Source organism: Rhagoletis pomonella, unplaced genomic scaffold (assembly GCF_013731165.1).
Source record: "Rhagoletis pomonella isolate Grant_MI unplaced genomic scaffold, Rhpom_1.0 Rhpom_scaffold_00006, whole genome shotgun sequence".
Classification (NCBI taxonomy): domain Eukaryota; kingdom Metazoa; phylum Arthropoda; class Insecta; order Diptera; family Tephritidae; genus Rhagoletis; species Rhagoletis pomonella.
Window position 1 is genome coordinate 14,618,775 of NW_023458560.1, and position 24,992 is coordinate 14,643,766.

The 24,992-nt window shown below is 34.4% G+C and overlaps 2 protein-coding genes across 2 annotated transcripts in view; both read left to right on the plus strand.

The window, feature by feature from the left end:
• Positions 1 to 12,995, plus strand: part of LOC118740432 (rho guanine nucleotide exchange factor 7) — a 167,912-nt gene extending 154,917 nt beyond the window's left edge. Inside the window, exon 10 of the mRNA XM_036471977.1 lies at positions 12,734 to 12,995. Within this exon, the coding sequence (XP_036327870.1) occupies positions 12,734 to 12,813 (80 nt within the window). The 3' untranslated portion in view covers positions 12,814 to 12,995. The remainder of the gene's footprint in view (positions 1 to 12,733) is intronic.
• LOC118740436 (peroxiredoxin-6-like) lies at positions 12,916 to 17,300 on the plus strand. The gene is made up of 5 exons (XM_036471983.1): positions 12,916 to 12,995; positions 13,049 to 13,148; positions 16,375 to 16,749; positions 16,816 to 16,891; positions 16,966 to 17,300. The coding sequence occupies exons 2-5, from the start codon at positions 13,066 to 13,068 to the stop codon at positions 17,092 to 17,094; spliced, it is 663 nt and encodes a 220-aa protein (XP_036327876.1). The 5' UTR covers positions 12,916 to 12,995; positions 13,049 to 13,065; the 3' UTR covers positions 17,095 to 17,300.
• Positions 17,301 to 24,992: the final 7,692 nt, after the last annotated feature.

The window sequence follows — 24,992 nt, forward strand, 5'->3', positions numbered from 1 at the left end:
CGTTCAAATTCGCAGCGTGACTATCTGTATTATGAAAAATTCCTTTGTTAAAAATGGACCCGCTGGAGTTTAGGTATTTAGAAAATCCGTATTTTTTATAAAAGCTGATTGGAATTCATAATTCGTATTCATTTCATGACAAGCAAAGGTTTTGCAGAAAAGGGACTCAATGGATGACGCTGCACCCGAAATATACAGAAACCCCCGCGGGGTTTGTTCTGTTTTGGCCCTATGTTTATCTGAGACGAATTTACTTTCCAGATGGCTAAATCAAGGATGCGATTAAGTATGCATATAAAGACCGTAACACTGTGAAGGCGTGATCTTGCATCCACCTCTGATTGACGAAGTTGCTCGAGGCGGCCGCTATTACAGCAGTAAGACTCAAAGAAACCAATTCATAAATATTAAGACGAATTGTAAAAGTGGCGAATTGACAAGGAAAGATTCGACCAAATCTGTCCAAGAAGGAACATGGTAGGTATATCAATGGCTTCATTTGAACGATATTTAGCCAATTCCATATGGAATCACAGCGCTACTATTCTTGGCATATGTGTGAGGAGGATTCCGTTTTTTAGTCGTTTCAATTAAAACTAAATATGTTTACTTTACATACTAATTTTGCCTTTAAACGCTATTTTCGAATTGGCCAACGCAAAAGATCTTATTAGGCGCCGCTAAGCAATTGGGCATTTGCTAGTATGTACATATAAATGTACATATGCATACTTGAATTGCAATATTTGACGTTTTTATTTAATTTTTATTCAGTATCAATGTCCAGTTTGAGTTTTTACATATGTACATATTTATGTTTATGTTTATTTAGTGTCTGTTTGAAACTGGTAACAACAGTTTGTGTCTCAAATGAATTTCACCACAAACCTGGTTGTTGCTGGCTGGTCTGTTTATAGTAACGGCGCTTAGCTAGATGGTACAGCTTAGAAGTCAATCGATATACGTAAATCGAATATAATTTTATATGATATACTATGTACGGGCGGCCGCTGTGGTGTAGTGGTAAGCAGTGCGCGTTTCCACTCCGCAGCGCCTGGGTTCAAGCCCTGGTCAAAGCAACATCGCAAAAAATTTAGAAAAAAGGTCTTTTCTTAACAGCGGCCGCCCCTAGGCAGGCAATGGCAAACCACCGAGTGTATTTCTGCCATGAAAAACAGCTTCTGATTAAAATACAATCGCCGTTCGGAGTCGGCGTAAAACTTTAGGTTGTTGTTGTTGTTGTAAAAACATACAAGTTCCCCAAAGAGTTTTTGGGGAGTGTTGCTGGAGTGAAAGTCCTTGGCCAAATATAAATCTGCGTGGTTCCGGTTACGTAGACCCGATTGTCGTGGGAATGTAAACGTAGGTCCTCCTCTTTGTGTGACAACATCAAGGCGAACGCCACAAATCAGAGGAGAAGCTCGGCCAAATACTAACATATCGTCACTAGACACGAATAAAGGCGCGAGCTCAAAAGTTGACCGCGAAAAAAGGCGCATAAAAAAACTTCAGCGAAGAAAGACTCTTAACATAGTTGACCACGAAGAAATACGCGTTACAATATCTGACGGCGAAGAAGGAACGAGAAATGTTGCAATACTTCCACCCATTTTCAACAGAATACTTACAGTGAAAAGTTCAAAGATCGGGTCACTATAACCTATAGCTCCCATACTGCTAATTTGTCAGATATGGAGTTTTAATTTAAAACTCCTTTATTTGAACAGCTAAAATTGAGAAATTTCGTGAGCTATTTTCTAAATAATCATAAAAAGTCTACTAAGAAATCCTCAAGAGCGGTACTGTATAAGTTATATCTCCTATAGCACTGATTGTTCAGATACAAGTTTTTGCGATATACCTCCTTTATGTAGGCAGCTAATCCCTTTAAAATGTGTTACCGGTTTACATACCGATCACACACAACAGCGAAAATCACTTATATCGGTGCTACACCTTATATCTTCCATACCACTGATTGTTTAGATATGATTCTTTATATAACTCCTATATCTAGGTATGCCGTGAATATAAACATTTTGTTTCAATTCTTTTATGATTGTATCGAGAATGTATTCATTTTATATTTTTATTCTATTTTTTCTCTTCTTATATGTGAATAAACTGGAATGGAACAGCTCAAATTATCGTAAACTAGTAATTTTAATATTTGCTTACGATTCATCTCTAGATTGCATTTTCGACGGATGCTTTCTCGTGTACGTTGGTCTTGTTGGAAGCGAAAAAAAACAATGACAGAATATTTGTTTGTGTATACATTCATTTGTCAGTGCTATCAAACTGCACAGCCTAATTATCAGTGAAAAAAAGAGGATCATAAATTGAACCAGATCTCTATAAACATCATATCGTTGTTGTTGTGTTTGTGGGTAAATTTTGTATTCGGATCCCGATCATTGCCCAAGAAAACACAGTTCTTATTTGACACCACCACCGTTTGTGGGTTTGGGCCGAGACCAAAAATGTTTGCCAATTGACCGATAAATAAAACATGTCCTAGCGCGCAATCGGTTGATTTTTATGCGCTTAACTTATTTCAAGGCCCTTGTAACGCTAGTACTGTTCATCATTCCATCTTTTTCTGTAGTCTTCGCCCACGCGTTCAACTTAATATTCCGGCGAAGCGCGGAAGGTTTTTAAAAAGTACAACCTTGTTGCTTGGCACGTCAGTAAAACGGAACTCCCTTCTTTATTAATCTTTCCTTTTTATACAATACCTCACTTAAGTCTAGATACAAAAGGCAAGCTCAAATTCTAGGAATTGCAAAGCTAGGTGTTAGGTGATGGCCGCTTCGAAATTGCCAATGTGACATTGATATATTTGGCACATTTACCTAAGTGATTCAATTAAGTTACAGTTGTTTACATAACTGGTAAGTATTAGAAATGAACTTTGGAGTTGTCTCCTGTGCGCTACCTAATGGCTAACGTGTCATTGACATGTTTGACGCATATGCCTAAGTGGCTCACTGATGCTATCTTGTTTACTTAGCGGGTGGTGAATGGTGGCGTTAACTTGCATGACCTTAGATCTTGGGTAAAATAGTTCTATCAAGAGCCAGAAAAAGCCGTCTCATCTTTTCTGTGCCATATAAAAAACCAGAAAGGCATAGATAGAAGCATTAGAGCAAAAAAAAAAAATTAGATTCGTGTATTTTGTTGTTGACTTTGTAATCTAAAATGTTAGAAAACGTAAACCAAATTTTCAACTTGTGGACCACCTCGAATGAAAAAATCAAAATTGCAACCCTGATGCTGCTACCTATTCACGGGCACGATGAAGGATTTGTAAAGCGTAATTTTTGTTCTTCGTGAGAGGGCTCTGCTTTTCAATTCTCTACCGATCGATTGGCACCGGTAGGAAAACTTACTCTTCGCTTGATCTCTAGGCTGACCTCTATGGTGTTGTTTGCGTTCGATCCCAGGATTATAAAGCCATTCACTACTTAAACGTTATAGCCGCCAGCAGTGACGAGTGTCTCAACATGCGACGATTTTTTGTACGTTGCCAGGAGGTACTTTGTTTTCGCCGCTGAACGAGTTACTTCCTTATTCAAGCTGGAAAAAGCTGTGCTTATCGTGCTCTTGCTGTATGCGGTGCCGCTGCGATTCATCACCTATAATGCTTTTCAATATCAGTTTGTAAAAATCGAACTAAACCAAACGACTTGGATAGGTCCTTCCCAATTTGGACGGAACTATACGTTGTTATTTGCGTTATTATACAAAGCTGTATTAGTTTTGTAGAGATACCAAATTTAGACATGGTGTCTTTTCTTCGCTCCATCAAAAGCGGCTTTAAAATCGACGAGAAGAAGGCGTCCGCCGATTCAAGCTACACTCTTAAGGACAAATCAGTTGGTTCACCAAAAGTCTTCAGTCTTAAGCACAAAATCGTCGATGGGACCTTATATGCGATTCTAAGAAGGTTTATCACACGGTAATTGGAGTAAATAACGGGATATCCATTCTTGCGGATAGGGGCTCCAATCTTCGGTTATGTATTCATCCAGCCAGCTACGGGGTTTCGTTGTTTTTAGGCCGCATTATTGCTGTTCTCATTTGTCGTCGTCGAGTGGCGGGACGTTCGTTCGTGTGCATTGATGTGGGTTCTTCTTCGTCAAAAGCGCCACCTGTGTCGCGATTCAAAAAGCGTTGAAAAGTGTTCCTTCAATATCTCAAGTGTACTTTGAGCATCTATTGTCTCTACAGGAAGGAAACGTTTGGTTTTTGCCTTGTTTTCTCATAGATTCCTGCCTGCCAGCATCTCAAGCTCTTTGCACTAAAGCGTATCGCTAGCTTAGAGTGCAAAGTTGCTAAGTCCACTTTTTATGAAAACTCATATTTTGATATAGGAGGCTAGAGAAATTGAATACGCATCGTTTCGAAAATTATAAAGGTACTTGTTTTATTTTTTCCTCTTCATAAGCCCTAAAATGAAAATTTTCTAAGTCCAAAAGAAGCACCACAAATCCGATAAGGCCAAAATAATACGACATATTTTAATAAATATCGAATCCTTCTGATTCTTATGGAGTTTTGCTTTGCTTTAAACGCGCAAAATGTTTGATTCAAAGTCTTGCGAAATAGTTAAAGAAAATGGCTATAGGAGGATTTTTTCCTCTCCGGTAAAATTTTTAAAATGGGACTTAGCAACTTTTCTTTCTAAGCTAGCGGTATCTGCCTCCCTCTGTGGTCTGAAAATTTCGACCATCTTCTTTGCCACCCAGGCATTCAAGTCGCCAAACACACTTATAGAAACGCTCTTTGGTCCCATTGTCCTTTCATCCATCGGTGCGGGTGCACAAATTAAGCTGATTTATTAAAGCTTTCGAAATGCTTTTCAAAAACGTATCAAACCAAGGATTCTTGATAATTACTTGGTGCAGCCGCATCCATCTGAATCTCGTAGTGATTGCAGAATCATGAAAGATGGCGTAGGTTGCGCGTTATTGTAGAAGCCTTAGGGTAAAAACATAGTTGAGCGGCAAGTAAATTAAAGAGCTAGCATCGAGCAAAGCTCCAATTACAAACGTGTATGTACGCTTTGCCTTTCACTATGCGTTCTCCCATTGAAACAAATATGTACGTTTGTAATCGAGGCTTTGCTCTATGCTCTTTGCTCGCCGCTCCGCTATGCGCTTAGCCTTAGGCATATCGAATTGCTCAATTTAAGTAGATAAGGTTTGGGTGTGAGCAAGCTATCGGCAAGGTGTATGCCGCACAGTGTTGCCAGGTCTTCGGCATGAGAAAATGTCCCTGTTGGTCTGAAAAAACATCATTTCCTACCCAAAAACGTCTTTTTCAAATGAATGTACAAAAAATTGTACTTATTAAAATTTTATTGTATACAGAGATATCTTATGGCACTCAAATTTTACAGGAGAGCGAAAAAAACGGGTTTTCTTTGAAGGCATTGCCTTAATAGGTGGTATTTTCTCTAGCTATTATTTTACAAATCTGTTGTTTTAATAACGATTTTACGATTTTTATGCATAAATCTTGATACCTGGAGTTCAAGGTTACCAAATCTCACTTTTGTCACAATGGCGATTTAGGCGGTTTTGCAACTGGTCGATGGATGGTTTTGCAAAAACATTGACGATATGTACGTAAGGTATATTAAAATTTCACTTCGAAAAAGCACATTCAAAATTCATCGTAAACTGGTTTGAGATCGTTAATATAAAAATCATTGTATACATACACTTGTGGTCAGCTGATTCAGTCATCAACATTTTGATCGATTTTTGCTGTTTCTCTTTTGTTTATTTTATGTTTATTATTTTTCCATAAAAATCATGCTCATTATATATATAAAATCCACATTTCAAACTTCGTGCAAAAATTAAAAAAAATCGGCAAAATTCCAGCTAGATTTTTAACTTTTTATTCAGATTTTTTAGAATTTTTTTGGGTATGCAGTTTAAAGGGGCTAAATAATCGCATTGATTTTTAATATTTTTTTTCTTGTAGACATTTGGTTAGGGCGTCGGTTGTCGAAAATTCTAATCTACGTTCTGCTAAGAAGAAGCATAGCAATATTTCAGCCTTTTTTGCTTTCATTACATTTTCAATGAAGTCCTAAAAAAGTCGCCTACTTTTTTCTGAATTTTTATACTGCGAAGCTTTTTTGATGCTTTTACGAGCGTGCATGTTGCAATAGATCGGCTCTTCCTGATTTGGCTTTTAATGTGCAATTGCCAACATTACAATAAACCTCGTAACCTCAAGAGTTTACACAACCAGCCTTTGAACACGGGATCCTTAGTCCAAGAATCCAAAAGAAACGCGTGTACGCTTGGTTTGCATCATATTTAAGTCATCTGTGTCCAAAGAATAAATATCTTTTGAAGCAGCTGTTGCAAAACACAAAGCTTGTAAAGATTTATTAAGAAAATAATTCAAAATCAGTTGTACTTACAAGGGCAGTTACTGAGAAGTTAAAAAACGTCATTTTTTTACACAAAAATCGTCCAAACGTCCACAGGATACAAATAACATCCAAATGACGTTAAAAACGTCAATCTGGCAACGCTGATGCCGCATTTGCTCATAATAAACCCAGCCGGATGGCAACTTTGAGAATTGTTTTGCGTTGTTTAATCGCAGCCCGGCGTGTTTTTGCGCCGCTTCACAACCGTGAACGAAACATGGGTACGATCTAATCAAATGAAACAGTGGTTTTTTTTTTTTGGTGAATCAGCAGCAAAGAAGGCCAAGATGGATCTATCGCCTAACAAGGATATGGCGACCATTTTTGGAATGGAGTTGATAAAATGTCCAATTGCCATATTGAAATGTCATGAATTAAGCTACGAATTGCTATTCATCCGCCATATTTTAAGGATTTAACCCTCTATGATTATTTTCTGTTTGTATTGAAAAAATGGCTCCGAGGAGAGAGTTGCCTCCGACAGAGAAATTATGTCTCAAGGAAACGCTTGTATTGAGGACCTCGAGAAATAGTTTAATTCGGAGGGTGTCAATAATTAGGAGACATGCAATACAAAGTGAATAGATAGCAAAGGAATTTTGTGTTGAGTTTATGAAACAACCTGGTACTTGATACTCGCATAAAAAATTAACCAGTGCCCTTTACAATTTACAAGATTTCATGAAAATAGAGCAAAGTTCAAAACATAATCGAAATCTCAATTCATAAATCACTTTCTGTAAAATATAACGAATATATTTAATTGATAAGCACTCAAGTATTGTTTGGCTAGGTAAAAGCCAAAGTAGACGCTCTTTTTGCTTTCGTGATGAAATTCTACTATTCACATTTCAAAATTTCAGCACGTGTAGCCCATAATCGCATGCCAATGCATAATTAAATTTAAAGTCAATCAGAAAAGATAAAAACAAAGCTGCGCTTGCGCCCAAATTGTTCGATTCTTTCGATAACTCCACGTTTATACTCGTAATATGTAATGCAACTTGTACGTTTAGTGAGGTGCATCGTTCAAAAGTTAAACAATAAAATTTTGCGTTTGATTTACGTTTGTAGTTTTGTGTAAACAAAAAATGTAGAAAAGCAATGATCGATTGATGTTGATCAGCAGTGCATATTTATTTTTGTTTATAAATGTTATTGAGTAATAACAACCATAATAGTATCTATATTTTTTCGCTGCAACGGAAATATCAAATTCCTCATTGCACCTAACAACGCCACAAAAACAAATAAAAAGTAGGTGTGACCATAAAATATTGCTAATCTCATAGTTCAGTCGTACATACATATGTACATACTTAATGATGAGTACTTTTATTTGAAAATCCATAGACTACATACATATGTGTATTAGTGTTGCCAGATTTTTTTTCAGCCATGCATAATTTGTCCTAAAAATACGGGATTTACAAAAATGGAATTATAAGCTTATGATAAATTTCGTTTATTTCATGGTAACACTTTTTAATTTATACAAAAATATGTATGTGCGTAAACATATAATTGACAAAACCATAAAAACAAAGTAAGAGATACAGTGGCGGTCAAACTAATAGTAGCAAAATTCAAAATGATGCTGTTGTCAACTTATCTTCATTTATTTATGGTTAGTAATCTTTATTTAAAATATGGGTCGATCTATATCAGATAACACATAAATAAAATCTTCAAAGCCTGCGAAAAGTTCACAAAAATTAATTAAACTTAAAAAAATTTTCATAAAAATTTCGATATTTTTAATTAGATATCAGTGCCATGATAAAAGCATAGTAAGGTAAAACCGTTCTCTCAATGCGTCGGCCATGATTTTTTTTTGAAGTTTGCCCACATTTTAAAATCGTATAAAATTGAGAGTAAAAAAAATCTAAAAAATCAATTGTAATTTTTAACGACTTGAAACTTGCACTTTATTGTACTGATCATCAAAAAAATAGGAAGGTAGAACCGCTGAGAGGAATTTTTCAAATTCTTGACGTTTGCAAGCAATTTAATTTTGAAATTTTACACCCAAACTCACACACACATTCTCATTTTCAATCTCAAACAACAACAACTTCGAACAATTCCTTTTTTTTTACTCTCAATTTTATATGATTTTAAAATGTTGGCAAACTTCAAAAAAAAATCATGGCCGACGAATTGAGAGAACGGTTTTACCTTACTATGCTTTTATCATGCGCATGTACATTTAGCGTGCTGCCTTACAATTTGTATTCAATGACTGTTGTTTATAAATTTATAGACAGCTAATTTTTATTACAGTACAATTTTATAGCGTCTTATTGAGTATATGGTGTTGTTTTTAGTTGGATTGTACTCATCCTACACCTGTTGAACGTCGCAACTCTCTGCACTAAACTGAACTTGCATATAATAAACATGCGAAGACTTTTCAAAAATCAGAGCTTGCAGAGTTTTTGTAGTCCAATCACTACAGTCCTTCCAAAGACAAAAGTCTGCTGTAGGACAATTGCTAATTCTGGTAATTAACTTAAAAGCTCTTTCTTTCGAAAGGCTAATCGAAATATCTGTTAAAAGTGAGGTCTTAGCGTTATTAAATTAAATAAAAATATATTTCTCTTTTTAAAACACTACAACTAATGATGAAATTAAAAAAAAAAACATTGAATTAAAAAAACAAAAATTACATAATTTTTTAATAATTAAATGAAATAAAAAAAGTGCTTTTTATTAAATATGGTTTATTCACCTTTCCGAAAACTACCGTTACATTGTAAGCGGGGTGATTTCGCCCTATTTCTCATGATTCAAAATTTCAATGTTGTGGGAAAACGCAATCAAAGTGTGATAAATTCATACAGTAGGTATACCAAAACACCGATGGAAATACACGTATCGCTCATTTACTTTAAAAGCGTCATAATATAACAAAATACAAATTTTGAGTTGAGTATGCAGAAATTACCGCTACTGCTTCTCGTATGTTGCGTAAAAATTTTCTAGCTGTGTCGATTACCAGGGCATGAATCACGTATGACGACAATCGTCTGGACGATATCGTGCAGAGATTGTCTTGTTTCATGAAAACCAAAAATTGTAGATCGTTTGTGCGATATCGTCCACCCAATTCCAGTTTTGCTTCACGTAACAGTAACAGTAACACGTAACAGCAACACAAATGCATGAATCAGTGTTTTGACGACATCGTTTTGTCAGTATCGTTTGAACGACAATCGTTTCAAAGTTACGTGATTGATGTCCAGTATCTCACTAGAACAAAATATGTATTGAAATAGGGCGTTCTTGAAAAGTTTTTTGAGATAGTGCGTTTTCGAACTGGCTGCCGAGATAGGTCGATCTTCAACTCAGCCATCGATATGTAAATTAAAAACTTGAAAGCTGTTTTTCTCGAGTTTTGCTTTTTTGAGTTACATCACTGTTGAAGTAAATGAGGGATATATTCGCTTATTAATTTTATGATACATATTTATGTTACACTAGATCACAAATTTTAGTTTTTTTTTCTGCAACGCCGCTATCCAATTCCTATGTAGAATTGCTCGGCAATTCCGAAAAACGAGTTAATTTTTTTTCTATGAATACGTTTTCGAAATATTTGCAATTTGTCGTTATTCAGCTAAAAAAAAAGAGTGGTCCACAATCGTAATAGAATAAATGAAGGCAATGAAATTCTCCATAAGCCGTATAGATATACACCACATGTCGATAGGGCTGACAGTTTCTGAGAAATTAATTAACAAAAAAATAACACACAAACAGCCGTTATTTTTTTATTTTTCCCCTGTTGAAGATAGAATGGTTTTCGAGATACAGGCAAAAATCGTATTTTTAAGGGAATGTAAATAGAACCAAGCTATATTTTACAATTTATTGTAAACATTCGTTTTCATTTATATTCTGCCTTATCCTGAGTTTCGCCTGAAAAAAATTCACCTGAAGATTTGTCATCCGCCCATAGTAAAACCATAGAAACCATAATTGAAAAGTGAAGCGGTTCGGGGAAAATTAAACTCATGATAAGGCTGTTTAATGTTATACATGAACCGGTTAATTGTCAAAGGGAATAAGTCATAATTTTTTCGATAAGACAATTTTGATGCTGTTTGGTTCGTTTAAAGGAACGGAGCATAAAGTATGTCATATTGAAAAAAATGCTGACTTATTCCTATTGGTAAATAAATAACCGATTCACATATACATACCTACATACACAAGTGAAAATTGGAAAAAAATTGTTTGGGTATACAACATAAATGGGCTCGCCTTCTCACAGATTTCTAGCAGGAGATTTTCGAAGACCCGATATTAGTCATATTAGAAGTGATTTTAAGAATGCACCATGAGAACTTTAGATAGTTTCGGAGTGATATCCAGATGCAGATCCAGAGATATTCTGTATGAAAATTTCATTTGCGTGGATCGAAAACGGAACTTTTTTAAATATATATATTATGAAATTTTCAATTTGTATGGGTGGGGCTCTCAATATATCGAAATTATTTTCAGCATATCATGGCCATCATTGGGAAATCTGCAAGAAGTGAGTAAAAGTTGGTTGTGATCGGTCAAGAATTTAGGACGCGACATACATAGATAAACATTTGTTCGTCAATAAATGTTTATTTTCTTCTACATTTGTTTCATTAAAAAAATTGCGTTGGATTGATAAAAGCACACAAATAGTTTGTCTGGCATATATATTGAAATAACCGATAAAATTTAAATGACGAAGCGCATTTTCATCGCGGTGGCTATGTTAACAAGCACAACTGCAGAATAGAGTTATGATAAGGACTATACATTCATAAAATCTACACACCCATTGTTTTAATTTTCACGTTGGCGAAGAAATTTACAAATAAAAATAAAAATAAAAAACTTTTTAAAAAATTCGTTTTAAAATTTCTCGTTTGACGGGTGCCCCCCGTATCCGCTACTGATGCCGCGAAATAGTGAGAAGTGTAAAATCTCTGAATGCAGTAGAGAGAATTGCAATAATTGAAGGTAGCTGATTTATTAAGGGGCGGTTGTTCAATGTCTGGTTATCACTACTTCCCGGTTAAACATATAACATCGATAAAGTAGTCGTTGCATTTAACCGGAGCTTCTACCTCCGATTTGTGATAATCAGATATTGAACAACCGGCCCTAAGTAAAGGGTAATATTCAATTTACTTATTTTTTGCCCTTTCTTCTTTACAAATTTATCAGAGCTGCCAACTCGGTAACTCGACAAAATATTATTGGGTAAAATAGTCATTTTACAAGAACGAAATACTACGTTACCGAGCTGGGTTAGAAGACCCCCATTGTTTTCAAATAACATGAATATTTTCTCTACTGCCTGTTAACTAATGGCGTCTTCGTTTCTACCAATAAATGTCGCATTTTGATTTCCCTCTCTTTTTGTGTTCGGTTCTAAATTAAAGGCAAACGGTGAAAAAATTGTTTGTTCGCTTCTTAAAATTCCACACTATTGTAAGGCGAAAAATTCACATTCCCTGCCCTTTGAAGCAGGGGGTTGCCCTGAAAATCAGATAGTTGCTTGAAACAACAATATTATGAATTGCGTGAGCTAGACGAGGACAAGAAGGCAAAAACATACTCTTTTATAGGGTTGACTGGGGAAGGGCGACATTTTTTGGAAGAAACGAAATCACCATAATATACACTTTCCTTTTAAGTGATATTCTTCATTAACCTTACAGAGCATGCGATGAATTTCTGCTGCACTTTTCTTCAGATGAAAATAAAAAAAGCAAAGCTTTGGGCGAGTGAGTTTTGCAGGTACATAAGTTGACACAGTCGGAGGTAAAAAAATATGTTGTTGACACTTCGAAGGTGTATAATTGCTTACTGATTTGAATTGCCTAACGATGACCGTTCAACATGAAGATAAATAGTTGCAATATTATCCGACGAAATTCAATACTCTAATGAAAATCCTTTAACATGTACCTGCGCATCCTAGATTTTCACCCATTTTCTTCAGAATTGATTATGCATTTCCATCTTCGGCATGGTGAGATTTAATTTGAACTTTAAAACTTAAACACCGCTTCTGAAAAATAAATGTTTTACACTTTTTAGTACTCATAAATGAGCGATTTCTACAAATATGCTGATGCTCGTAAATTTACTATTCTACTAAAACGTAGACCTCTTACAAAGATTATGTAAAGTTGTTTAATTTAAGATAAGCCCCCTGAATTTTCTATCGTCAAACACAAAGTTGCATTCAGAATTGAAATTTCACTTAATAAATCATTACAGATAAAAAACATAAACATTTGCTTGATAAGAACTTGAATGTTCACCTGCTACCTTACATTATTGAAAGCGTTGAGAGTTGACGTTCGTTTTGCTCTCATGATGAAATTCTCAGAACATACTTAAATAAATTTAAGACATACGAACTGATAGTAGTAGCTATAATCGTATGCAAATGAACAGATTTGAAGGCGCCACAGATAATGTTCAACGAACGACAGCTGAAAAAGTATAAAAACCGCAGCATTACTGTGAATTGGCATCAGTAAGTGCACAACTGTGCTTGTGTTTAAATCGCTTAATATTTAATCAATTTAGAAAATAATAATTAAAAAATGCGTTTGGGAGCAACAGTGCCGAATTTCAAAGCCGAAACCACCAAGGGGCCCATTAGCTTCTACGATTGGCAGGGCAACTCGTAAGTGAGATAGCTTAAGTGAAATTTTATTTTGTTGGTGTTTGTTTGGTACCTGATTTTATTCGCGTGTGATATAATGTAAACAAATGAAATCACTTCACACAAAAATAAGAACAAATTTTAGTCATATTTTAAAATCATAAGGTGTAAGAAAGTAAGCAAATTTCACTTGCTTCTTAGTGATTGTGTGTTAAATCTTAAACATCTCAGTTTATTCATAAAATAACATTATCATATGATTTCGTGGACTAAATAATCCTTGGCTCAGTCGTTTGTTAAGCAATTTTAAGTGCAAGAATAATATTTTAAGCTTTTCAAAGAAACAATTAAATCAGCAAAGACATAGTAAAACTCTTGACATATTTTCAAAGAAATGCGAAGCATTATCGATGGCCCACTGGAATAACAACACAATTCAGCATTAAACAATTAAAAAAGTCCAAGCTCTAAGTTTCAATAATTTTCAACGCTTTGCTTTTGTGTGGCAAGCACAATAATCATACCGAGTTTGGTACCAATTGATTGAGCAGTTACCGTTATATGGGATGTGAGCGTATTGTCCGATTTTAAGAATTTTCAGCCGTTTGGTATGCTGTACCAAGGCCAACAACTGTGCCAACTTTGGTAAAAGTTGTTAAAGCGGTTAAAGAGTTTCTTATACCCGAGCGCACTTGTGCACAAGGGTATATTAATTTTGTTCACATAACGGTTGTTTGTAACAGCCAGAACGAATCGAGATAGATATGGACAAATGTATACATAAATGCTCAGAATGAATAGAGAAGTCGATTAAGCCATGTCTGTCTGTCCGTCCGTCCATGTACACGATAACTCGAGCAAAAATTTTAAAATACCTCAACGAAATTTGGTATGTAGGTTTCCATTTCTCCAAGGTAGGTTGGTATTGAAAATGGGCGAAATCGGACGGTAACCACGCCCACTTCCCATATAACGGTAATTTCCAGAAATACGAAAACTGCGATATTTTGGTAACTACTGAAGATAATTCACTCAAAATTGATATTTACTATAATTTTTAGACGAAAAATTAGAATATTATAAATTTTTGGAAAATGGGCGTAGCAACGCCCACTTATGGTTACATGTGTATATCTTGGTAACCGCTGCCCCAATTTCATCCAAACTTGGCAAAGTTGTTGGCCTTGATACAGCATACTAAATGGCCGAAAATTAAAAAAATCGACAATAACCACGCCCACATCCCATATAACGGTAATTTAGAAAAATACGAAAATCGATAAATCAGTAAATATTAAAGCTAATTTACAGCGTGGCGACGAATAACTGTTACCCAGTTTTTTTTGAGAAATAAAAGGGTCCTTTATAGATTTTGCGAAAAAAGTATGTTATTGTTAATTTTCCACAGATTTTACTTTAGTTGTATTAGTTAGTTTTTAAATTTTAATCCTTATCTACATTTGCCAGCAGTGTAAACTTCGAGAGAAAAGTTCATTTGGCACGCAAGTCTTTTTCAGGTGTATTTTTTCTTAAGCTTTGTATAAAAAAAGTACAAAAAAGAAAAAAACTGTATAAGGTTGGTCGAATGAATGGCCGTCCTAGTCACCAGTCCCGAGTCTATTAGATTTTTGAGTATGAGGCCTTATTTTGGACAGAAGGGGGAGTATAAGGGACTCAAAATGGAGAAAATTAGCCTATGGTTACAGAAGATATGGAACAAATTAACTGACGAGGCCTGCGTGCCAAATGAACTTTTCTCTCAAAGTTTACACTGCTGGCAAATGTAAATAAGGATTAAAATTTAAAAACTAATTAATACAACTAAAGTAAAATCTGTGGAAAATTAACAATAACATACTTTTTTCGCAAAATCTATAAAGGACTCTTCTATTTCTCAAAAAAACCTGGGTAACAGTTATTCGTCGCCACGCTGTATTTAAAATTGATGTTTGCAACAATTCTTTACCAAGAAATACGTTTATGATAAAATTTTGGAAAATGGGCGTGGCATCGCCCGCTTATGATCACATATACATATGTATCTCGGTAACAGTTATACCAATTTGTACCACACTCGGTACGGTTATTGTGCTTGCCACATAAAAGCAAAACGTTCAAAATTATTGAAATCGGACTAAAATTACGGTTCTTCATATAACGGTAAATTTCAGAAATGCTTGATCCTTCAATATTCGCAATTTAACTTACTTGCGCCGGGTATTTAATGTTCGGCTCAGCCCGAACGTAGACTTTCTTACTTGTTTTATATGAGAATTGAAGTCGGTTTTGTTTTTTGCTTAAAAATTACTTGTTCGTTTTTGCTATATTAAATTGTTTATAAAAAATGTAGCGAAACATATTTGCTCATTGAAATTTTTAATTTTTACGAGCGCTAACTGAGAAATGAGGATAGAAAGGCTGAAATCGTGTCACAATTTTTGTTTCTGAGACCTACATATGTACAACGAAATTTTCATTAAGGACAGAAAGAGGTTGTCGTTTTATTTGACGCAGTCTAATGTACATACACACACACTCACTCCGCCGTACTTAAATAATATTTACTAACGTAAGATTTATTTTAATTTTTTAATGCAATGCAAATATCAAATTCCACATTCCAACCCACAACGAGCACAAAAATACATAAAAATTATACATAGCCATAAAGTATTACAAATAAATATATTTTAGTCGCGTACAAGTATATTAATGACAGCCTCTATGCATTTCAAGATATGACAATCTCAAACAGAGTCAGATATGAAAAATAAACTATTATTGTATGTAGGATCTTACATGATATAATATACATATCGTCGATTAAAAAACAAAACCGCGTATCGTCAGTCTGCAAAACCGCGTAACTGACATTGGCTGCCAAAAATTGGGTTTCCTCACACAAGCTCCTGGCTCAATCCCTATCCATTCGTCCTGAAATATACTAGCCAGAAATGCGATTGCTTTATAAAAAAGAGAAACATTTTGAAATATTAGTGATTTTACCCTCTAGAAAATAATTTATGCAACCTCACATAAGCGGTTTTGCACTTTGTTGATGCGCGGTTTTGCATTTTGTTGATACGCGGTTTTTCACTTTAAACGACGATATATACTTACATACGTACATTCGTATGCATATTAATGTTTATAGATTGATAGACAGCTCTGACACTGTTTTAATTACAATACTTTTTATAGCGCTTTATAAAGTAGTTGCATTAATAGTTTTTGAATAATTTTATAGTTGGGTTGTACTGTTCTCGCATCCGTCGGACTTCACACCCGTCTGTACCACTGAACTGGGTCGCATCGCTGTCCATCAGCCGGAGTTCGCTAAGCGTAATGCCAAGTGTTTGGCCCATTCAGTGGATGATCTGAAGTCACATGTTGACTGGGTAAACGACATCAAGTCCTATTGTCTGGATATTCCCGGTGAATTCCCGTACCCCATAATTGCCGATCCTCATCGTGATTTGGCTGTACTCTTTGGCATGTTGGATGAGGAGCAGAAGCGAGATGCAGAAATTGGCAAAACCATACGCGCACTCTACATCATCAGCCCCGATCATAAAGTGCGTTTGTCGATGTTCTATCCCATGTCCATGGGCCGTAATGTTGAGTAAGTTAGCGGGAAGCTATAAATATTGCAACGCGCGTATCTCATTACAATTTGTTAATATTCCAGTGAGATTTTGCGTTGTCTCGACTCATTGCAATTGACTGACAAGCTGAAGGTGGTGGCCACACCCGCTAACTGGACGGTGAGTTTTGTTTTTGTCTTCGAGTTTATTTGTTGATTTATAATTTGTATTCCTGTATCTATTTCTCAATACAGCCTGGTACGAAAGTTATGATTCTACCCGATGTGACCGACGAGGAGGCAAATAGACTATTCCCAAAAGGCTTCGACAAGGTTTCAATGCCGTCCGGTGTCAATTATGTCAGAACCACAGAAAATTATTAGATTTTAATGCTGCAAAATTATCAAAATCAAAATCAAAGCAAAAATAATTACAATTTGATTCTGTTCGAATTGAGTTGGTGCCCTTATCTGTATGTTTTAAGTATGTGCTGATCATTTTAAAAATGATTTTGTGCTTGATTTTTAGATTATTGTTATTTTTAAGTGAAAAAAAAAACAAAAAATAAATTTTGAGTGCAATTCAATTTTTGACTTTTGAATATGTAGATATGTAGGTACATGCAGTTCTTAAAGGCGGATTTACGGTTCTAGTTGAGAACTTTTTTCTAATTTACTTATCCTCTTTCACGAAGAGAATGATCTTAAGATAGATTCATCTTGCTGTCAAAATGATCACGCCATAGCCAACATTAATGAAATTTAATTCGTAAATGGAAATTTGAAGTTCCCACTGGGAAAATAGGTAAGCACCTTCCGAGGTAAGCCATGTTTTCTTTCAGTTTTTAGTACCAAAATTGTCATCATGGCTAATGTCATCTACTAGTAAAGGGTAAAATGAACACCTCCGAAGACACATTACGTTGTCAGTTGCAAAATAACGTGCAGCCGAAGTTATTTCCAAGCACCGAACTACTCCGAGCGACTGCTCTGCATTACACGTAACTTACTTTGTATAGCGGCTCAGAAGTATGTCTGATACCAAATGTACATTCTAAATTCCTACTTACATAAGGCGGCCATGCCTTTGTAAAAGTAAGGGACGTTCGGCAGGGAAATGGTAATGACTGCCAGGTGAAGAGTAAGTTGCTAATAAGGTATTATTACGTGCTCCTAATTCCCACTGGGTTTAAATGTTTTACACGTATTTTTTCTATGTTGTTGTTTTCTGTAACCATTTTTAAAAAATTTAAAAATTTTTAGAACTAAATCTCATTCTTTAAGTGCTCTGTGAAGCGAAAAAATTTAAAATTAAATTATATTAAAATCATGTATGGCAATAATGCCAAAAAAATCCAACGAAGAATCGCTCTTCCCAACAAGTCGCACACCGTCTTCAAAAGAGTCGCAACTCAAAATTTTGAATTTTTGAGATTATGCGCTAAAAATGTACACGGAGTTTCTATTTACCTTTCAGCAAAAGCTGGAGCAAAGTTTTGTTATAATTTGTTAAAAAACTTAAGGTAAAGTCGCCCTTGCCCATATGATTATCATGTGCTAAGAAATATTTTTTCGCATTTTCTGACGAACGTATTATTTTGAGTTGTGACTCTTTTGAAGACGGTGTGCGAAGTGCAGCTTTGGACTGAGTAGGCCATTCAGAAGTAAAGTCCTCTCTTAGCAAATCAAAGTCAATCTTTATAAGTCTCTCGTGATCCTCCTTCTGTTTAGACGATGGAAACATCTGTGAGTGATCGAGAGAAAGATTCTGCGGAAGATTTACGGGCCTTTGCGCGTTGGCGACGGTGAGTGCCCGGAACGATAGAAACTCAGCTGTTGTATGAGAATTACAACGACACGCACATAGTTCAGTGAATCAAAATACAGCGGCTGCACTGGCTAGGCCATGTCGGACGAATAGATGAAAATGTTAACACTTTTTAACTTAAAAGTAATACAGAGGTACTTAATACGAAGAAAAGGATATAGAAATAGAAATAGTAATCTGGCGATCCCCATAGAAGTCAGACGTGGCAAGTTGAGTTCCATTAATTTCTGAAATAATCCATTGTCTTACACAGTTGTATTCTTTTATTTCCCGCTCTACAGAAAATCAGCCCTAGCTCTACCCTGAAATTGTCACTGGTTCAGGATTATTTATAGTCAACATGCAGAAGCCATATATGTATGTAGATTCCACTGAAATATTGAAGAATTGCCCTTTTAAAGCTGCTCCCATTCAGTCCAGTTTTGACACTTTCCGCTATCGAGTTCTACAGTTTTACAAGGACAGAAAAAATAATAAAATTAGTTTCGCAAAATAAAATGAAATTAAAAAAAATATTTATTTCAATAGTGTTATTGAACTTTGAACCACCGATTTGTTTGTTCGGAAAAATGCAAAAAACAACAAAGCTTAAATCAAATTAGTATGAGACCGATAAAAAAAAGAATTATCGAAAACAGTTCACGGGTCCAAAATCTTGCGGTACGAAAAATAAAAACAAAAAAAAATACACGGAGAGAAGTTGTTTACTTGAAGTTGGATAAATGTCATGGTACAATAATTACAGGTATTGTCTTCCCAGAGAGCGCATATTCCGATCTGGCTTATTTGAAAAACATCATTGTTGACCACACTAAAAGGTTTACTGCTAGGGAAAAGGGATATCCTTATACCCCATATACCATATATGTACACGTATTTTTTTAACCAAACCTTCTTGCAGAGGACATTTAATTTGAAATAGCCAGAAAAAAAATTTGCTTAGTAAATAGATCAAAATTTGTATGCCCCACTTCATTTCAAATGTTTTTTCTTTTGTGTTGAAAAATTATAAAAATGAAATTGGGCGAAAACAAAAAGTAAAACCAAATACAATTAAAAGACTCAACATGAACTGCGTAAAAATGCAAAGAAGGGAGCACGAATTTCGATGTGAAGCAAAACTCTCTCCAAGACCAAAAAAATGGAATTTTGTCTGGACAAAGTTTATAGATGTCAATCGATAACTACATATTTTGTCTTGCGTCCAACAAAATATTGGACTAATTGGTTCATTCCATTTCAAGATATATGCGGCTTTCCAGCTACAATTTCAAATTTTCTTTTTTTTCGAAGAAACCATACCTTCCAGAAATCCTTCATAATTGTAGCACACGATTAAAAAAATTGCAAATCTATACGAAAATTTGGTACAGCTTATGTTCTGTAAGCCTTCCAAAAAAAACAACGTAAAAATATATTAGGAACGGTCCAAAGTTAAATTACAAATTGTGCCCTTTTTTCAAGCGTTCGAAAGTTCGCGATAATTTTTGAGAATTGTTTATACATTTGAAATTTCACACATTATTGTACAAAAACTGAATGGACTATAAAACTGCATAACTGATTTTTTTTCGAAATTCGTGTTAAAAAGTTTTCTTTGCAGATTTTTCATAACTTTCCTACACAACTTCATATTTGGATTTAAATTGGATTTGCAAAATATAAGCCTTATTTCAATACAAAACAAAAATAAAAAAATTTAGCATATAAAACATTGCGAATATTAACAAACTAACTTTTTACTACTGCCATGTGGACACGATCATTTTGATGCTACGGAAATGTTATCGGTGTTATTATTTAACCAAAAATAGGTTTCAAGCATGGGTGTAGCCAGGTAGGGGCAGGGGAGTGCTTGACTAAACTACGGTGTATTGCAACGTGTTGTGCATAGGGATGAAACGATACCTTACTGGTTATGATACCTTTACTTGGAAGTAAGTAGTATCGTAAGAAAGTATCGATACCCGAAAAATATCGGTTCTAAAGTATCGATACCTACTCGTATCAGTACTTTTAGCTATGAAGGTATTCCATATGAACTGGATTCCATTCAATTTTTTTAAAGAAATAAATTAATCATCCTCGGCGAATCCTAAACTCCGAACAATAAAAATTAACACCCATATTCATAAAAAATAAAGAAGACTTTAACTATTTTATAAAATAAAAATTTGTAGGGAAATGCCACTTTATAGAGCTCCTTAAGTCTACTTTATTTTTTATGAATAATGCCATAATAATGTAGGAACTGAAAGTAAATAAAACAACATAACATAGCGAAACTATATGTTTAATGATGTATAGTATTTAACAGAGATAATAGCTTGGAAAAGTTTACATGAAGTTAATCTCGGTTAACCTTAGAACCGTGAGTTGCGCACTCAGTGCCCATATTCATGTTTGATGTTGAATTTCGGGTGTTTGGGAAGTCCAATTTGATTTTTGATCATTGGCAGATATATTGTAATAGAAAGCTTAAATTTCCATACGAAATTACTGTGCTGGGCTACGTTGAACATTTTAGTTGTTTCTGAGATAACTATTATTTTTTTGTCATCCACGCTTTGCAGCCTACTTTTTTCAATAACAGAGCTAGTCGCCACCACCTTTAATATTGTCCGATAATGTTTTCAGCGCAGAGAATAATAGAGTTACTCTGTACGTTGGGGCGTGTATACGCCGTACAGTGTTCTATTTTAGAAAAAAAGGACAAAATCAAACCAGAAGAGATAACGAAATAAATGTAACGGTGTTTCAAAGCTTTTGGGATGGGAATACAGAAAAAATAGTATCGTTTGGTACAATAATTATATCGACCTTTAAAATTACACTCAAAAATAGATTATTTAAATTGTTTCCTTTTTTGGCGTGAAACCAGTATGCAAGGAAGTTTTTAAAAAGATTTAAACCCATATTTTTGCTGTTCGTACATCAAGGAATCCATTTCCTTTGTCGCAAGAATCAAAAAAGCATTTCATTTTAAATTGTTTTTAAAAAGTTTATTACAAGCTGTTTTTATATAAGTAAAAAAAGAAAAAAAAAAAGAAATATTTTACTTTTAAAAGTAATTTTAAAGGTCTGATTAAATGAAAAGTTACTTTAACTTCATGACCGACCTTCAAAAGGAAAATCTTTACGTACACTCTAAAAAGTGCATGTAAAAATACTACTGAAAAGTGTTTATTTTTCAACCAGAATCTGTTCAAGTATACGCACAAGATGTTCAAGATTCGATTTTGAACATGAGTTGTTTAAAATATACACATAAATATACGCATTAAATGTTTAAAATCAGGGTACGAAAATAAACTGTACAAAACAATTCCCATTTGCTCATCGATCATCATATCCTTTGTGGTTTTGTACAGTTTTGTAAATAGTCAGAAACAAATTGTAAGATTCACTGTCATTTTCCCCAACGAGAAACGTTTGCTTTTCGTTTGTGACAATTGTACCATAGGGTACGTTTTATATGTATGCAAACGTTTCAATTACGTGAAAAATAATTTTTTCTGTAAATTTTCATATCCAATTCAATTAAAAAACATTTTTATTTTTTTTATTCATTGCAGCCATTCGTTTTGTATTTGTTTATTGCATATATGTGCATACATAAATATATTTTCCCTGCACGATTCATTTCGTTTGTTGTTTCGTCTGTAACTACTAAACTACTTTAGTGTACTATCGCCAAAGTGAACTCAGCCGTTTTGTTTCGTATTGTACCGAACTGTTAAAGTAATAAACGAAACGAAATAGTAACGTACAATATAGTTTATTTTCGTACACTGTTTAAAATTACAAACATTTTGAAGGTAAAAATATATTTTTTACAAATAATAAATACTAAGTGCCAGGGGCGTACGCAGAAATATATTTTTGGGGGGAAAGAATTTATACTTCTAAATATATATCATCAGAAAATACTGAAAATTCGCTGTTTAAAATACATTTATGCAATTTTATGTACAGAATGAACTAAAAAAATAAACTTTTTAAGGTTTCATAAATTGCATTTTATTTACATAAAATGTACAAAGAACTCAGACTTTTCCAACCGGCTTCACAAAAGGGGAGGTTGTCAGTTCTTCGGAGTATTTTTACTTCTTTCATTTATTTCACCGCATAACTTTGCACTGCGTGAACAGATTTTTTTACCGGAAAGATAGTACCGTCGTCCCGTAATTTGGTTTAGATCCGATCAGTAAATCATGAAAAAATTAACGGTTAAAGATGCACTCAACTTTCAAAAGTAATACAACATTTTACAAAAGAATTTTAATATAAATAAATTAAATAATTTCACGAAAGTTTTACACTTTTTTATTCATTTTCGTCGATTTCTTGTTTCTCATTTTTTAATACTTCGAATAACGAAAATTTAGCTAAACTTGTATTTTTATCATGTAGCTCATTTTGGTGGAACGAATTCCAAGTTAGCAAATTAAATCTTCGAATGCTTCTTAAGTACATATCAGTGGTAAACTTGTTTAGGCTGTAAAGTGTAAAAAGCAACAGTAAGTGAGCATGCATTGCATATTTTTAGGACAATGTTTTCATTCGCAATTAAACTTTAAAGAGCTCTCAAGAAAAAAGAAAAATTCTTACGAAATGACGCACAAGAAATGGAAAAGAAATTTTTTTCTATCAAAATTTCTTAAATCATAATAAATTTAACCCCAAAACCCACCCCTTGTGTGCGCTACGTGATAATTTTGATATGTAAAAGTAAACAGACAATGTTTAATTTTGCACACACTAGGAGAGGAAACTGGTTACCTCTCTTTATATGCGTAAATTTAAACGAAATTTTTTTAGAGGAAATTTTAAACATTTTATGTGTAAACTATGAAAATGTGAACAATAAATGTTTAAAACTCAAAAAACAAATTTGAAATTTGTTCTACGCCACACATATGATAAGTAAAAGTAAGCAAGCAGTGTGTAAATTTGCATTCATTAAGAGATGAAATTGGTTACCTATCTTAATATGCGCAAATTTAAACAAACATTTTTTAGAGTGTACTTGTATTTACTTGTATCGTGTCATCCCTAGTTGTTAATGCACAACATTTAGCGATTTTGTTGCACGACTGCCGGTCGCAACTTTTCCCTTGTGTCCGTTATCTGCGCAGCAGTCTGTTTACCGATTTGGCGCAAAAATGCATGTTAAGATTGTCTATCTCTGAAGGAAACTGGTGGATCTACATACGAGCACACGCATTAGCGAATCGCATTCAAATGCACACAAAGATACGACATAGGTGATTTTGTGGCTGTTAATCGTACGTACGACAATAGTGACAAAAATTCCGTTTCAATTAGTTTGCCTGTAAGCAAGCCCAGACGCCATGGCCAGAGAAGACCAGAGGCGTAAGCTAGGTAAATCATAGGCTTCGCCATTTCTCATTCGTACTGTTGCGTACCACAAGATCGTTACATTCGTAGAAATGTACAAAAGATTGAATGCTGTTAGTGCCAGCAACTTACTTTGACTTAGTTGCAATTTGCTACGCGTATTTATTATCCAACAGTGCGCCTGCAGCTTCCCAGCAAAAAACACGACTATCACAAAAATTAAAATGGAATCGAATTAGGCGATGGGAATCGCTTACCCTTTCGCTTCAAGAAGGCAGTATTGTAACATGGGCATGTCATTGGCCGTAAGCCCTTACGCATGGATAAACAGAATCCGGAGAAGCTAACAAAGAATGCCTTACAGAGAAACTAATGTAGAATGCCTAGACAAGTACATACTTATGTATATTAAATTGAAAATAGAAAATACAGATTGTCTTAAAAGATTAAAATTAATTAAAATTTTTATAAATAAGTTTTTGTATATATGTACATACACCTGCGTTCAATTAATTAGATACGAAATTCAAAATTATATTGTTTGCAAATTATGTTTTTTTTTTATTTTTAATAATTTTGATTTAAAATATAATTCTATCTGTAATAGAAACCACAGTAATAAAAGTTTCAAAGCTTGCAAAAATTGCAAACAAAATAAATCAAACTTAAAAAAAATTGTTATCAAAATCTCTAAATTTTTAATCAGAATATTCAGAAAATTTTCGGGTATGCAGCTCTGTAGCCTATTCAATTGTAGTCTAAGAAAGTGCAAGTCTCAAGCCGTTAAAAATTACCGTTGATTTTTTAGATTTTTTTTTTTTGGAGGGTGCAGCTCATTTTCGTCCATATGTATTACACATGATAAATTATTTTTATATGAAAACAAAATCCGCAACACCCTTCACAAAATGAATTCTAAAAAATCAACGGTAACTTTTAACGACTTGAGACTTGCGAGTGCGTGTGTGCCTGAGCCAATTTTTGAACCACCTAACGGATTTGAGCGGTTCGCGCCATAAGTCTTTTGTTTTTACCTTTGTTTTGGTTTATTACTTCAGGAAATGCAAATGCAAAAGTGAACAAAGCGCAATCT

What these genes read in the sequence shown, in the direction of transcription:
- LOC118740436 (XM_036471983.1), top strand. Translation starts at nt 13,066, where the DNA reads ATGCGTTTGGGAGCAACAGTGCCGAATTTCAAAGCCGAAACCACCAAG. An exon ending in TACGATTGGCAGGGCAACTC is followed by an intron (nt 13,149 to 16,374) that starts GTAAGTGAGATA and finishes ATAATTTTATAG; the next exon opens with TTGGGTTGTACTGTTCTCGC. An exon ending in CCACACCCGCTAACTGGACG is followed by an intron (nt 16,892 to 16,965) that starts GTGAGTTTTGTT and finishes TTCTCAATACAG; the next exon opens with CCTGGTACGAAAGTTATGAT.